Source organism: Puma concolor, chromosome C1 (genome assembly GCF_028749965.1).
Source record: "Puma concolor isolate L17-30 chromosome C1, mPumCon1.1.hap2, whole genome shotgun sequence".
Classification (NCBI taxonomy): Eukaryota; Metazoa; Chordata; class Mammalia; order Carnivora; family Felidae; genus Puma; species Puma concolor.
Genome location: NC_141674.1, coordinates 158,242,917 through 158,258,574, shown reverse-complemented (window position 1 = coordinate 158,258,574; position 15,658 = coordinate 158,242,917). Strand labels below are relative to the sequence as shown.

At 43.1% G+C, this 15,658-nt stretch overlaps 1 protein-coding gene across 2 annotated transcripts in view; it reads left to right on the top strand.

The window, feature by feature from the left end:
• The window catches only part of STK39 (serine/threonine kinase 39), a 312,573-nt gene that overhangs the window by 91,724 nt on the left and 205,191 nt on the right, over positions 1 to 15,658 (top strand). For both annotated transcript variants that reach the window (XM_086718821.1, XM_086718822.1), the window contains exons 6-7: positions 14,281 to 14,390; positions 14,659 to 14,760. In XM_086718821.1, the coding sequence (XP_086574947.1) occupies positions 14,281 to 14,390; positions 14,659 to 14,760 (212 nt within the window). The remainder of the gene's footprint in view (positions 1 to 14,280; positions 14,391 to 14,658; positions 14,761 to 15,658) is intronic.

Here is a 15,658-nt window from a genome sequence, read left to right as displayed (position 1 = left end):
CAGCTCTGTCCTTGCACAGAATAGGCCAGGAATTGGTATTCCCTGGTCCTTCTCTTTCTCTCATACCCATTCTGTCAGCAAATCCTCTCATTAACCACGTCTCACCGCCTCCCCTGCTGTCCTCGTGCTCTAGTCCACCTTCAGCTCTTGCCTGGGTTATTGTGGTGGTCTCCTGAGAGGTCCTCTTCTGCCCTTGTCCCCTCTGTTCTCTATGTGGCAGCCAGAGGGATGCTGTCAAACTCAGTCGGCTTGTGTCATGCCTTTACTTGAAGCCTTCCAGTGCCTTCCCATCTCAGAGTGAAGTCAAAAATATTATGGTGGCCCACCCAGCCTTACAAGATCTGTTCCCTAACATTATCTTGTTGATCCCATCTCTTCATCTTCTCCCTCACTCCATTCTAGGCAAACTGGTATCCTTGCCATGCATGCTCCTGCCTCAGGACCTTTGCGTTGGCTGCTCCATCTGGAATAGTCATTTCAGTACCTTCCTTAGAACTTAGCTCAAATGTCACATCACTGAGGCTTCCAAGGCCATCCTATGTAGCCTCCTCTACCCCATACCCCCTATGCCCTGGTCTGTTTTTCTTTATGGCATACATCAGTGTACCCTGTGTTAGTGGTTTTGAGGTATGATCTTAGACCAGCAGTGTCACCATCACCTTAGGAACTTGATAAAAATGCAGATTCTTGTGCTCTTCCTCCCTGCACCTGCTGAATCTAAAACTTGGGAAGTAGAGCCAAGCAATCTGTATTTGAAGAAGCGCACAGGTGATTCTGATGCACACTAGTCTGAGAAGCACTGCTGTGTATTATATTGCATTTCGTAATTTTGTTGATTAACCGTATTTACCTCCCCTTCCACTACTGCCCCAACTTATAGACCAGCTCCATGAAGGCAGGGTTTAAAACTGGAAATGGCACTTAGAGCACAGTAAATAGTTGCTGAGTGAGTTCATGAAAATATGACTATTTAGTAAATTTAGATTAAAAGAATACTGAGCAACAGAGTTTAATACATGATCCTCATATTTCAGTGACTCTTCAATGTTAAGAGTTTTAAATGTGAGGTTTTCTTTATTGCAGACTTAAAAATATACAGAATCTTTGAAGATTGTATTAGCCTCAGTAATCCTTCTCAAAACTTTGTAGAAATGATGTAAATTGTTTAAATACTTGTGGCAACTGGAATTGTGCTATTTTAATCATCTCCCACAGGGACCGTCTCTTGTAAAGTGTACAGATGGGTCATTCTGGTTTATTGAAAGCTTCTGATATGAGAGCTTGTCAAGTGGAGATTTATGTGAAAAAGAGCACCTGCAGGTATATGAATATTGCATTGGAAATTTAGACTTGTTAATATTTGATCTAAGTTGCTTGTGCCCGTCTTGGCAGATATGGGCAGCCAGGAGCCCCTGTTGACTTCCAGAGCCTGCCTTTGGTTTGGGAAATGATAGTACCTGTGTAATATGTTTACCTGGTGCTCTCCGTACAACGGCTTTTTCAGTTCAGCAGAGTAGGTCTTAGAGAGGAGGTGATTGAGGACTGCTAAGCCATTGTGGACTCCTTGAAGGTCATTTTGAAGGTCATAAAAGCCAGTCTCAGATCTCTTGACTTCTCTTTCAGTCCTTGGCTCATTTCCTTACCATTGGGTTCCCCCTACTCCTGCCTCTTAACCCTATGCCTTTTGACAGTTCTTGAGCCTCGGGCTCAGTTTTTTTCATCTACAGAATGAGAAAGTTTGACAAGACTTTCTCCAGGACCTGTCTTACATCAGAATGTTTGAGTGGCCCTTCATTAACCTCAGTCACTAGAGAAATTCTCCATCCTGTTTGAAAGCATTCATATCAGAGGATGGTCTTGGGCATGGAGGGGAGAGTAAGCCAAGTGATGTGTCCTGTTACTAGTTTCACCAGAGCATCTTTACAGATACCCCGTCCCCACTGGGGAGTCAGGGAAGAATGGATTTGAGATTTGGGGATTATCTGTGGTTTTCTTTTGTTCACCATAATTACCACTTGTGATAGAAAGTTGACCACTAGTGAGTTCTTGGTCATGCCCATCAATGACTTGAGACAGCTGCCCTTTGCCTGGTTCCTTCAGCACAGCTGGTCTGGATTACTGCTCCAGCCTCCCCAGCCCCCTGCCCCCTGCCCCCTGCCCCCTGCCTTCTGCTGGTGCCCCACCAGGTATGGCCTCTGGCTTCACTGGTCACTGGATATTCACCTCCTGTGGCTCTGACGTAGTTGGGCACATGATCAGTGGTTTGCTGTCGTCTTAGACTAGTGTTGTTCTTCATGCTTTAGCTAATTGATTACATTAGCCAACTGAACTGTGAACCAAATGTGAATTGATATCGTTTTGTCCTTTTAAAGGCTTATCGTCCTGAGTGTGAGAATGGGGAGAATGAGGAATTAGGGAGTGAGTGGCAGCTTGTGTAGCCTCAACATTTTTACCAAGAATTCTGTTGAAATTTTCTTGTTATTTGTCTATCATATCATGAATGTATATCGATTCCATGTACAAAGTACAAACAAGTGCTAAGAACTTCTCCTTTTGTAAGTTAAAATTTAACACATTTGAAGGAAACCTGTCAATGGCACTTTTAAGAGTGTACCCACACGTGAGGCCAGCCATGGGAAGGTTTGCTTCTTTGTGTTTCTTTTATTTTGAAAGGTGAAACTCTACCTTTAGGGAATAAAAATATGGTTTCTTCTGATTTCTTCTTTTGTTGTCAGAAAAGGCTGTGAAATTGTCGTTCTCTGATGTTTCATGTAAGGTCAGGACTACCTCTCCCTCATGCACAGATGGGAAACATGGATTTGTTCAGAACAGTTGAAAAGTGACTCCAGGGGGCAGACTCTGGAAATATGGCAGATTGTGTTTTCTGTCAGTGGATGCCTAGAGGCCATGTTGTGGTTGGGGGTTGTAGCCTATGGAGCCAAAGAAGGCCATTGAACACCTTTTGTTTACATGAAGGAATAAATAGAACTGAAAAAGTGGGAGTCTGATTAGGGGAGAGGAGATTGGGTAGAGAACGAGGGTTTCAGAGAACTCGTTCTGGTTCTGTCTGGTTCCTCTTGGGATGTCAGCCTTCCTCCTGAGCGGGACAGGTGTTGTGTCCCAATCTGTAATGAAGTAGTGTGTGAGTAATTGATCACTAATAGTAGATGAGATGCCAACGTGTATATCATTTGCTTAAAAGGCGAGCAGATTCAAGGTTATCACTTTAATGATAATATAATATCATGCTACACAATTGCACGTCAGAGGTTGAGAAGGGAATGGTGTTCCAAACATCTTGTGCCGAGAATGCTACTTAGCCACAGCCTATCTCCTCTGTGCCCTGGCGTCTCTACTGAGCAGCTGCTACCGATGGACTGTTCAGAAGTATTGTGATCATAAATTATCTTCCTGTATTTTAAAAAAAGATTTTAAAATTGGAGCGTGCCATGTGTGTGGATTTGTTTGTCCTGTTTGACACATTAGACACCCTTGAGGATCACTGGGTGAGTTCTTTGTGGGGCATGATTTATGTTTTTAGTATTGCACTCCTATTTACTGTGTCATAAAATATATGAGTGTGCACACATAAACGCTTTTTTTCTGCTACTGTGTCTCCACTACCAGTGTCTTCTGCGTCTAAGAGGTAAAAGAGGGGAGCCGTGGAGTTGACATTACTTTGAGATCATCCAGTCATACTGAATCGTGCCCTGCTAGGGAGACCATACTCTTGAGCAGTGCTTCTCCAACTTCTCTGTGCATCAGATCAGCTAGGGGTCTTGCTATGATGCAGATGCTGATTTCAGCAAGTCTGGGATGGGACCCAAGAGCCTGCACTTCTTGGGGGAACCCCAGTGATGCTTATGATTCTGGTAGACCCCACTTTCGAGTGGCGAAAGTTGAAGATCCTTCTTTCTCTTATTTTCTTAGAAGTGTATTGTTCTCTGTTTCTGGAAGGTTTATGTAAGTGTAGCCCAAAACGGAAAAAAACTACTGGTAAAAAAAGTGAATTCAACTGTTCTTGCAGTGTGTTATTCCCCCCACCCCCCGCCTCCGAGATGCCTGTGCATTTATTTGTTTTGATTTGTGCCCCTGGCATTAAGAGCCATGCTTAATACTAGAGCTGTTTAAAACTCAGGAATTGCACTGTGTACTAAATTGTTTTCTTGCTGATTTTTACCAAGTCCTTTTGGGGATTGCAGTGATTTTAGCCTCTGATGCAATGGTTAACCCTTAGTGGTCAAGAAGTATGAATAAACATGGCAGGACTGGGGAAGGACAGGTGACTATAAGAATTAAGAAGTCTTTGGGTCCAAATGCCAGAGTGCTTGACTGGCAGGAGATCAAACAGTAAGGACATTTAATTATCCCGCATCACAGAAGTCTGGGGCATTTGGTTCCAGGGTTGGTGCGGAAGCCCAGCAGTAGCACAGAGGTCTTGCTCCATCCTGCTCTCTGTTCTGCATCTCAGTATGTCGGCCAGAGCATGTCTGTATGGGGTGCTCACTCCCAGCATCTCACCCTCACCTGATAGTGTCCTAAACAGGCTGGGGAGTGAGCAGTAAAGGAGCCTCATGTACAAGGTTCTTCTACAGGTGAAGAATTTCTCTGCAAGAGCTTATGCCGTATGCCCCTTGGATCTCAGGGCCAAGACTAGGGCAGACCTTCAGACCATTCACTGGTAAGAAGAGCCAAACACTGTGGTTGGCTTAGAGCAGTACACTCCATCCCCCGAGGCCTGACACACACAAGCAGGATTCTGATAGAGAAGAGCGGAGGGGCATGGATGTTGGGTAGGCAGCCAACAAGGACTATTAATTGAACATCTTCTGAATCTATTCTATACTCCCCATTTTATAGCTTGTGAAACCATTGCTCAGAGAAGTTAAGTAAATTATCAGGGAGTGTAATTGGGACCACACACAGGCCTGTTTGATTCCAGAGTGCCTTCTGAGGGTGGAAATGTGACTCCTTTGTACTCACCGTGTCCTTCCTTGGTGTGTTTTTTTCTTCCCTTTAGTTTCAGGAATTTTTGGTGGAGACTCACTAGAAATTGTCAAGACCTTCTAGTATATGCCTCTGAGTGGGGGCCACATATCCACGCCAAGTGTGTTGTCATTTGGCCTCTTTTTTCTTTTCTTTTTTTTTTTTTTTTAAGTAATCTCTTCACCCACGTTGGGGCTTGAACCTACAACCCTGAGATCAAGAGTCACAAGCTCCCCTGACTGAGCCAGCCAGGCGCGAAGCCATTTGGCCTCTTAGTAGTTGTATTCACATTCATGGTGCACTGAAACTATTAGAATGGTAAGAAAACTACTCCTGTTTCAAGAAGGAAATGAGCCCAGTGACGGTTGGGAGCCACTGTCCTAGGTCTTGCCACATATTGACTTGGCCTCCTGGGATCTGGGCTCTGCTCCTTGCTCTGGGTTTGCTGAGTTCTGCCGAGCACAATGCAGGTACCCAGAGGTATGGTGTCCACCTAGAGAATTTGAAGTGTCCCCTCAGTCACCTCTAAGTCAGCACTGCACCATGCTTTCTCCTGCCCAGGTTTGCAGGGATCCCCGGCAGGCATGAAGGGATGGCTCTCCCTGTTTCCATTCAGACTTGGCTCTCGGTGCCCCAAGATCTGATGACACTCTGAGGATGGCAAGGCTCCAGGGGAGTGAAAAGTTGTTCCTACTTAATTTATAAACAAAACTACAACAAACAGAAAAATGGGTAGAAAGGCTAAAGGTAATTACACATTAAAAAAATAAAAACTGGAAAACAGTGATTTGGTCAGTGAAGCTAAAAACACTCTACCAGAGTATGTGATAATTGGGTGAACATCAGTCAGAAGGAGACAATACTGGAAGCCTGTTGGCTTCCACATACATGATGGAAGTGCGGCCGGGGTGGGGTGTGCGGTGGCTTTGCTATTCTTCAGATGCCGGGTCAGGAGAGTGATTTTGACCAGAGTGCGCTGTGATCAGAACTGTGTTTTAGGAAGGTTAATCTGGACAGAATAGTGGTCTGGATTTCAGTTGGAAGAGGTGAGGTTTGATTCTGAAAATGCTAAAGCCTTTACTTACCCTGGTCTGTATTTTCCTTCTCTAACCAAGAAAATCTGCGGGGAAAGGGCACCTAGGAATTGCCAGCAAGCAGAAGATGACACTTTTAATTGCGTATCGAGTGTTGTATGTTGGGCACATTAACATGTTTTTTCTATTCATGTTGTTCAGGGCATGTAACATTGATGTTTAAATTGACACCACATTTCCTCACATTAGCTCTCGCTAGAAGGCCAGGGTTGTGCCTAAATCAGAGCTCTGCAAGCCCCCTGGCTTGTAAACCCACACCAGCTGGACGTTATTGTGAACAGCCCCCGCTTCCCGAATGTCAGTGGGGCGCTGCACTACTGGCACACCTGTGAAAACATTAAAAGAACTTTGTTTAAAGTGAAACGGCTTTCCGGGCGCCTGGATGGCTCAGCCGGTTGGGCATCTGGCTCTGGATTTCGGCTCAGGCCATGATCCAGGGTCGTAGGATCCAGCCCTGTGTTGGGCTCTGCACCGAGGCGTGGAGCCTGCTTAAGATTCTCTCTTCCTCTGCCCCTTTACCCGGCTCGCGTGCGCACGCGCCTTCTGTCTAAGACACACAAACAAGTTTCTGTAGCCTCCTCTGTTAAGAAAGTTTTTGCTTCTGTTTTATACCTATTGTTACATAGCTTGCAGCATTTGAATCGCAGCGTACTTCTTTGTATACTTCTTTATTTATCCAACATTGGTGGCATAACATTTTAAGGAAACCTGTGGGACTCAGGAAAGCCGGATGCCGGCAGCCCTGAAAATGTTCCTGGGTGTTTAGAAGTACGCTTCGGTTTTGCCAGTAAAGTCTCAAGAGTCTCTTGTGAGAAAACAAGACAAAACCCAAAACTGGGAATCAAACCAAATCGGGAAGGAATTGTTTTTGGTGACATAAATATGACATTTCAGAATAACCGGGGAACCTCAAACTAGTTTTTCTATGTTGTGTAATCACAACTTGATCTTTACTCAGGGACAAGCTCAAGATTTGTGGAATATTAACCCCATTATTCTGTCTTGCGTTTCCTTTTCAGTACAGAAAATTACACTGAACTTTTTCAAATAGGAAACCAAGGCTAAGTGGATGACTCCTGTGAAGGGTGAAGGGCTGTGGATTTTATTCAGACCCTCGATAACTTGCTGTGTGGTCTCTGCCAGGTCATTTAATCTTTTTACTTCCTTCTTTTTCAATTCCAGTATCCACTAAATCTTCCTATTTTCCTAAGAATTTATCTAATCCTTTCCATTTCCAGGGTCTCTCTTCAGATATAGGCCCTGTTGATTTTACTCCTGAACATCCCTAAATGACTGCTTTTCCCGGATTTCCTCTTGGGCTAGAGAGAGCACAGCAGTAGTCCAGGGTGCTGAGCGGACTGGGCTCAGCTTCTCTTACCTGGGACGAGACTCTGTGGTTGGGCTCCTCCAGTCTCTGTGCTTCCCTGCTTTTCTAGAGCAAGATACTATGGGAAAAGAGACTGATTCGAATAAAGAGCTACTGGGGTTCCCTGTAGCTGTGGTGGCTCCCGCTACCCCAGACCCGCCCCCCCCCCCCCCCCCCCATGAGCTGCTTGCAGGTCTGAAGGGATCTGATGCGTCGTCACCCGTTTTGGATACATTTTAGGAAGCTCTGAACCATCAGATGCCGATTCCATTATTCTCTCGCCAAGGGTTGAACTAACCTGAGCCAGTTTCTCATGCACAACTCAGGTTCCTCCTTACAGGTATTCGTAGCTATTACAGATGTTTGAGGCGGGTTACTTTTGGCCTTTCACCAGCAACGCCACTCCCAGGTTTTAAGGAAATCGAGTTTCAGACCAAATTTTGCCATTCATTGGCAAACAAGCCCCTAGAGAGCCCTCACAGATTTGTTCTGCACACTCAAGGAAGTTCCTGCTCTCTGTCTCTCTAGGTGAATGGAAAATTCACTCGAAGCAGACATGCCAACATTACAGATGCAGTTTTCTTACACACTTGTACTTGGGAGTCTAGAATCAAACTAGACCTAGAACTGGGGAGGGATTTAGCTTACTCTTGGGCCTGGCTGGATTCTTTTTATTCACGCAAGAGTGGGGAGTATAGCTAAAATTTTAGCCCTTCTCTGTGTGCTGACTGCCTTTACTTTGGTCAGTGAGAGCCTGTTTCTCACATGCATCATGGCTACCGACAGGTGACTGGCATTAATATTCTCCAATAATAGCCCCTTTTGGGCATTCACCTGGCTCGTACTTATCTATACTTAGATACAGATAACTGAAATACTTGTAGCAGCTGCCTCTGGCATCCTTCATCAAATGCTACCAGAACCTTCTGGCACTGGGCATTCTGAGTCAGGGTGTCAGTTGACCACTTGGGTCTCATAAATATAATGTTGCATGGTGTATGTGAAAGTATTTTAGGTAAATTTTAGGCATTGTAACAACTTACCAGATTAGTTTTGCAGGCTAAGCCGGGGAGGCATAATTGCTTTATTTTGCCTAATTTTTTTTAAAATGAATTTGTTGCGGGCAACAGAAAAGAGAGCTTTTGCATAAAGGTCTCGATATTTGGCTTGCTCTGGGAAAATTGGGACTTCGGCCACACCAGACCCTATTCCTCTAAGGTGACTTTGTTTTCCAGTGGAATAGCAGCAGCCCACTTTTTAGAGCTGGGGTAGGAGGGCACCGAGAATGGGCTCCTGGGGAGGGCCCAGCACTTCCTAGGGTCCCCCTGTGCTGACACTGAGTATCAAGTGCCCTTTAATCATTGGGATTGTGCTGTTGGTTTGCAGGGCCCTCCTCCCTCCTTTACTCCCGCCTGGCCCCTGTAGGTATTTGAGTGTTCGACCCCTGCAGCTGTCAGACACTTTTTCCTCTTGGCTCAACACTTGTGCTTTGCTCACGCTGCTTCTTTGTCTGGAATGCCATTTCCTTTTCGGCTTGCCTCTCCAGGTCTTAACTTCTTCCTGAAGGCCAGGTCCAAGGCCCCCGTGGATGTGAAGTCTTCCATGGCTCTTAACACTCCTGGCTCCTCCGTGTCTACACAGATAGCAGCGCATTGTTGTTGTTAATTGTTTCATGCCTTCCCTCTCCTCAGGGGTAATATTCTTAAAGTCAGGAAATATATCTTTCTTATATTTTATATCTTCCACTGTAAACATGTTAATGCTTATCTCCTCATCCCAGTCTGAAGGCAGAGAATAGTCCGTCTATTGATCTACCTGACAATTATTTTAAAGCATATTTATACATGGTGAGGAGAAGCAGGAGCGTGTTCTTGATAGGGTTCTTGAGCAAACGGCTAAGAAAGAATTCTTGAGATGTCTTTGGTGTAAAAGGTGATTTTATTAAAAAAAATTTTTTTTAATGTTTATTTTTGAGAGAGAGAGAGAGAGTGCAAGCAGGGGAGGGGCAAAGAGAGAGGGCGACATAGAATCTGAAGCAGGCTCCAGACTCTGAGCTGTCAGCACAGACCCTGACACGGGGCTCGAACTCATGGACTGCAAGATCATGACCTGAGCTCAAGTCGGACGCTTAACTGAGCCACCTAGGCACCCCTAAAAGGTGATTTTATTAAAGCACAGGGACAGGACCTGTGGACAGATAGAGCTGCACTGGGGTTGTGAGGAGTGACTGGTAATATACTTTTAAGTTAGTGGGGGTTAGGGATAGCGTTAAGTCTCTAAGGAATTGGGAAGCCAGGCTTTCAGGACCTTGAGGGGCTAGCTATTGTTAAGATAAGGTTATTTTTAGTCTTTAATAAAGCAAAAACATCAAGGAAGTAAGGTAGCCCTGAGTTGCTTGAGGATGGTCACGCTCTGCATGTCCCAGGTGTCTGCAAGTTGTAAGGAGATTTAATTTTAGCTACATTTCTCTTGCCTTTGTTTCCCTCATGATTATAAATATGAACGTAATATAAAAACAGGCATAACCAAGAAGCCAGGTAAGGAAAAAGACCCAGAAGCCCAGATTCAGGGTGTGCCAAACTCCCAGGGTGGGGGAGTAGCATGGCGTGCAGCCTAACTACCGGGACACCTGGCCCCTGCCAGTGCGGACCGTGCTGTTTCCTGGAGGATCTGCCCACTCTCCAAATTAGGTGGCTATGCCCCAAACCTGGGGGATCCGCCGCAGGGCTAAGCATTCACATATACCAAAATAAGACAGTTACCAAAGTTACTTAATCGTACACCACACATCAGGCAAAGGTGTTGGGTGGGCATCAGACTAACCACACCCCAACACGAGGGGCTGTGAAAGAGCCCCGAGGCACAGGGAGTCAGGATGCCAAAGAGGCTTCCATTATTAATAAGGATGAGCAGGACGCCCCCTGCCGGTGGCCCTGCACTTAGTGGAGGAACAGTGTACCTGGGCGCATAGGCAGCGTCGTGGAGGGCAAGGCTGGTGATGGATTCGGGGAATAAACAGTAAGTGGTTCAGCAGCGCCCAGCCTCAGGGCTGCATTTGGGAGAAGGGGCAGCTGAGGCGGGAGAGGAAAAGGGAAGTCTGATGTGCATGCTGTGCTCAGGGATTCTGACTTTTTCCTAGGGAGCAGAGGGCCTTTCAAGGGAGAAGTCAGGGAGAGAACGGCCTGTGTGCCAGTCTCCTGGGAAGCAGGACGATGGTGGGGGTTCAGCAGGCCGCCCCAGCAGCAGTGTGGAAGGAGCGGGGTGGGTGGATTCAGGAGATGTGAGAGAGCCCTTAGTGCCTGGGATGACAGCATCCTTTCTGGTTTGGGATGCAGTTATTTCTGGATGCAGGAAGATGGGCGGGCTAGCTCTGTGTGTAGCCTGTGATCCCGTGTCGCCGGAGTGATGTTTATGGTTTCTGACCCACGTCTGTCTGGTTGCACTCTTCTTGGCTGTATAGACGGACTTCTCCTAAAACAAGGGCTCTTTTTAGTGCAGTGGTTCACCACCTCGTTCTCCCTGTCCTAGGTACGCTGTCTGGTCGGTATATACCGGCTTTCCTTTTTACAGAGGCACACTATGTACTCTGGTCAGAATGTTGTTTCTCAGTACATATAAATCTTTCTGTATATACATTGGCAATACATTGGAGCACATCGTGTATTTATTCTGTAGTCGTAAGGGTGAGTAGATGTTAGGATTGGCGTTTTCTCCTTCTGGAATTTTTTGTTCTGAGCATTAAAGACATTTAACCATCTGTTTATGACTTTAAAGTGAGTGTTCTAAGTGGAGCCTATGAATAAATACGTGAATCATGAAGGATACATTGAAGGGGTATTGTCAGTAATAAATTGCTCTTATGCATCTTTTTCAGCTGTTTTTGTAGCTTTAAAAAGGTCTAATGTAATCATATGGAATTTTTAAGGAATTAAAAAAATTTAATGTTAACTATGGATTTTTATATGGATTATATCTTCTAGGAGAGATTGGGGTGTAGGGTTGCTGCAACTGCATTAAAAAATATATTTTTCCTTAGAGTACAGATGATATGTACTTAGTATTACATTGTTACAAATTTATTATTTTTTTTAATGTTTATTTATTTTTGAGACAGAGCATGTGAACTGAGCCGGGAGGGGCAGAGAGAGGGGACAGAGGATCTGAAGCCAACTCTGAGCTGTCAGTACAGAGCTTGATACAGGTCTTGAACTTGTGAACTGTGAGATCATGACCTGAGCCAAAGTTGGATGCTTAACTGAATTAGCCACCACCCAGGTGCCCCACAAAATTATTTTATTTTGATTTTAATTTTTAAAAAATATTTATTTATTTTTGAGAGAGTGCAAGTGGGGAGGGGCAGAGAGAGAGACGGGGTCAGAGGATCCGAAGTGGGCTCTGTGCTGACAGCAGAGAGCTGATGGTGGTCTCGAATTCACGAACTGTGAGATCATGACCTGAGCCAAAGTCAGACACTTAACCGACTGAGCCATCCAGGCACCCCACAGAATTATTTTAATAGAAGTGGAATGTTGGAGGGGCACCTGGGTGGCTTAGGAGTTTAAGTATCTGACTTTGGCTCAGGTCATGATCTCACAGCTCATGAGTTTAAGCCCCATGTTGGGCTCTGTGCTGACAGCTCAGGGCCTGGAGCCTGCTTCAGATTCTGTGTCTCCCTCTCTCTCACTGCCCCTCCCCTGCTCATGTGCATGTGCTCTTGCTCTCTCTCTCTCAAAACTAAACATTAAAAAAAACTAAAAAGAAATGGATGTTGGATTCATTGTTGAACTTTGCAGAAGTATAAATTAACTTGAAATTAATATTTTTCAAAGCTCATCATATTATCTTTTCCTCTAGCTGAATATAGTAGATGTTTACAAATGGTTTTATTCACCTAGCTTTTCTGTAAGAACATGAATTGTATTTCCTCCCACCTACAGGAGACTGGCTTACTAGTTCTAGAGATTTGTTTTCACAAGGCTTCATTTTTCTGACCAAAATATAAGAATTCAAATAGTTTTAGTTTGGCACATATGTGCAAATTAAATTATCTAGCCTTTTCAAAATATTGCTCAGTATTAACATGAGCGTAGCAGTGGGAACAAAGACTCACATTTGTCAATTTTTATTCCTTTTACTTGTAATTGAAATCCTTTAGGGAGTTGAGTAAATTTAAATGTAAGTAAAGTAAAACAGTCAACAGATTTCAACTCAGGGAACTGGTTATAGTGTTATTGCCCTAACTTCATATTGAAGACCTAAAGCAAATGCTAATACATTTTCACCTTGGTTTCTGCTGGACTTTGCTCTTGGGTAAATGGCTGTCATCCTGGTAGTCATGAAAGGGGATCAGCAAAGGAGAATTAAACGAGAGGAATTGGCAGGGGCTCAAACTACACAGTCTGCTGTGGCATTTTGAGGTGTTGATCACCTTTTTAAATTACTATTTACCAGCTTACTATTGTGCTGTTCTTTAGTTGGCTCTAACTGGTAGGTCTGTACTAGCCCTGAGTAGTTGGTACTTGAACTTATTAACTAGTTTTAACTTTTAATAAAAATCTAAGCAGAAATGCATGCATTAATGATCACCAGGTCTTCCTTTCTCTTTTGTCACATACAAACATTTTTTGCATAAATGCATGTGTGTATTTCCATACAGTATGCCTAATTTATCTGCTCACAAAAAGAATTTTTAGTATGTAAAGGATGTTAAGAAAAGTGTTTTTTCATTCTACAAACCATTGTATCTATACCTATGAAAATTATCCAGAAACCAAACATAGGAAAAAAGAAAAAAACAATCTTTGCTGACCGAGCTTTTCCTTTGTGTTGATTGCTACATATGTACAAACCTGGGCATGTTGGCTTTATGTACCTGGGTTTGTGGATTTGCTGTTACGATTTTGCCTAAGGTGTTAGCACTTTTAAGCAAGGTGATGAGAATGTGGGAGATGATGTTATTTATCCTTTATTTTAATTTTTAATTGAGCTATAATTAACATACAGTGTTACGTTAGTTTCAGGTGGACAACTTAGTGATTCAGCAGTTCTAGACACCACTCTGCTCATCACCACAAGTGAACTCGTAATCCTATTTCACCCATCCCCCAAGCCACCTTAAGAAAAAAAAAAAAAAAAAAGCCACTCCCCAGACATTGATGATGTGGAATTAGAGGCTAGAAAGTAATCATTGTAAAAGAAAGACAAAAGAAGAAACTACATCACAGGGGCACCTGGGTGGCTCAGTCAGTTAAGTGTCTGACTTCAGCTCAGGTCATGATCTCATGGTTCCTGAGTTCAAGCCCTGCATCGGGCTCTGTGCTCACAGCTCAGAGCCTGGAGCCTGCTTCAGATTCTGTGTCTCCCTCTCTCTGTACCTTCCCCTGCTCACACTGTTTCTCTCTCTCAAAAATAAATAAACATTAAAATAAAAAAAAGGAAACTACCTTACATACTATTTTTACTGCTTCCAGTGCTATTCTTATATATGATTTCAGCTAAAAACTGAGATCCTTTGTATTTAGGCCATTAAGAATGTGTTATTATTTTTATTGCTGTAATCCTTTATGATTAGTTATGACTTTTGATACCTTTTTGACAGAAAATACAATTTGGTATGCTAAGCTTGTGGACTGGTGGGCTTGCTGACCCATGATGATGTTGTTTAAACTGTAGGATGGCAGGATGCGTTGGTGGTCCCTGAGAGAGCTCATGGTGTTTGGAACAATTAAGTCATCATCACTGGAAAGCTCACCAGGAAAAGAGATGTTTATAAAACCAGAATTTGTAAGCAATAATGTCTTATATAAAATAAGGGTGATTTTTTTTTTCTTACAGATTTTGGGGTAAGTGCATTCTTAGCAACAGGGGGTGATGTTACCCGGAATAAAGTAAGAAAAACATTTGTTGGCACTCCGTGTTGGATGGCCCCTGAAGTCATGGAACAGGTAAGAAAAAAAAAATATATATATATATATATATATATATATATAAAAGTGATGTTTTGTATCATTAAATACACTAAAATTTCATTCAAATCAATGATGTTACTAGAATTCATCATGTAACTCAGATTTAATTCCTGATTGCTGGGCCTTAGCAAAGTGATATTATCGAAGTTGTGCATATATGCTGCAGACTCCTGACATACTGTGGACCTCATGATGTGTGACCTTCCAGTTGTATGATTGTGTTTTTTCCTGGTTCTTTTCTTAGGTGAGAGGCTATGACTTCAAGGCTGACATGTGGAGTTTTGGAATAACTGCCATTGAATTGGCTACAGGAGCAGCGCCTTATCACAAGTACCCTCCTATGAAAGTAATTACTATTGGAAATAATATGTTGGGCTTGAAATAGGATTTAATGGAATAGGTTCTGTAATTCTTTTAAACATAATCATTTTTCTCTTAGACCTGAGGAGAATTAATGGAGGAATGCAGCCAAGTTAAGTGTTGTCTGATGTTCTCAGTGGACAAAATAGGACAAAAGTGGTACAATTCCCAGCTTTGAAGCTTGCTTTTACATTCTTAGCACAGAGCTGTCTGAAGAGTGTGATCAGATTGGTGGGTGGAGGTTGAGAACTGTGACACATGCTGGTCATTACTCCTCTAATAGCAGAATACCCTAGACCCCCAAGGAAAATCCGAAAATAGATTATAGTGATACCATCTTTGTGGATAGATTTCCCCAATTTTTTTGGAATGATCTGTAACATTTCACCCATGTGCTCATACTGTCATGTTGGTGATTCATCTGAAATAAGTGAGCCCAGTGTTATTAGGCAATAACCTACATCTGGATACTGTTTTCAGACTTTTGTTATTCTTTTAACTGGCCTACATCATTATTTCACTCAGTTCTGAGATGGTAAATCAGGGCTGATTTACCCGATTAGATTTTATTTGGGGGCTGAAATAGTTGAGTGGAAATTATTAAAGTATTTTACAGAAAGTACCATCTGTATTTGTTTCAATTTTTTCCTAGGCAAATACTGGAAAAATTTAGGTTTAAAAAAAATGAGGATAAAAAAAGTTTAAATAATTTTACTGATTAAAAAGTTAATACATTCTTACTGGAAAAAAATTTGGCAGTCCAAACAAGAATAAAGAGAATAATCATTCATAATCTCATTAGCCACAGACAATCCCTGTTAAGGTTTTAGTGTAGTTACATTACTCTTTTCTCTATATACATATTTAAAAAAAAACAATTTTAA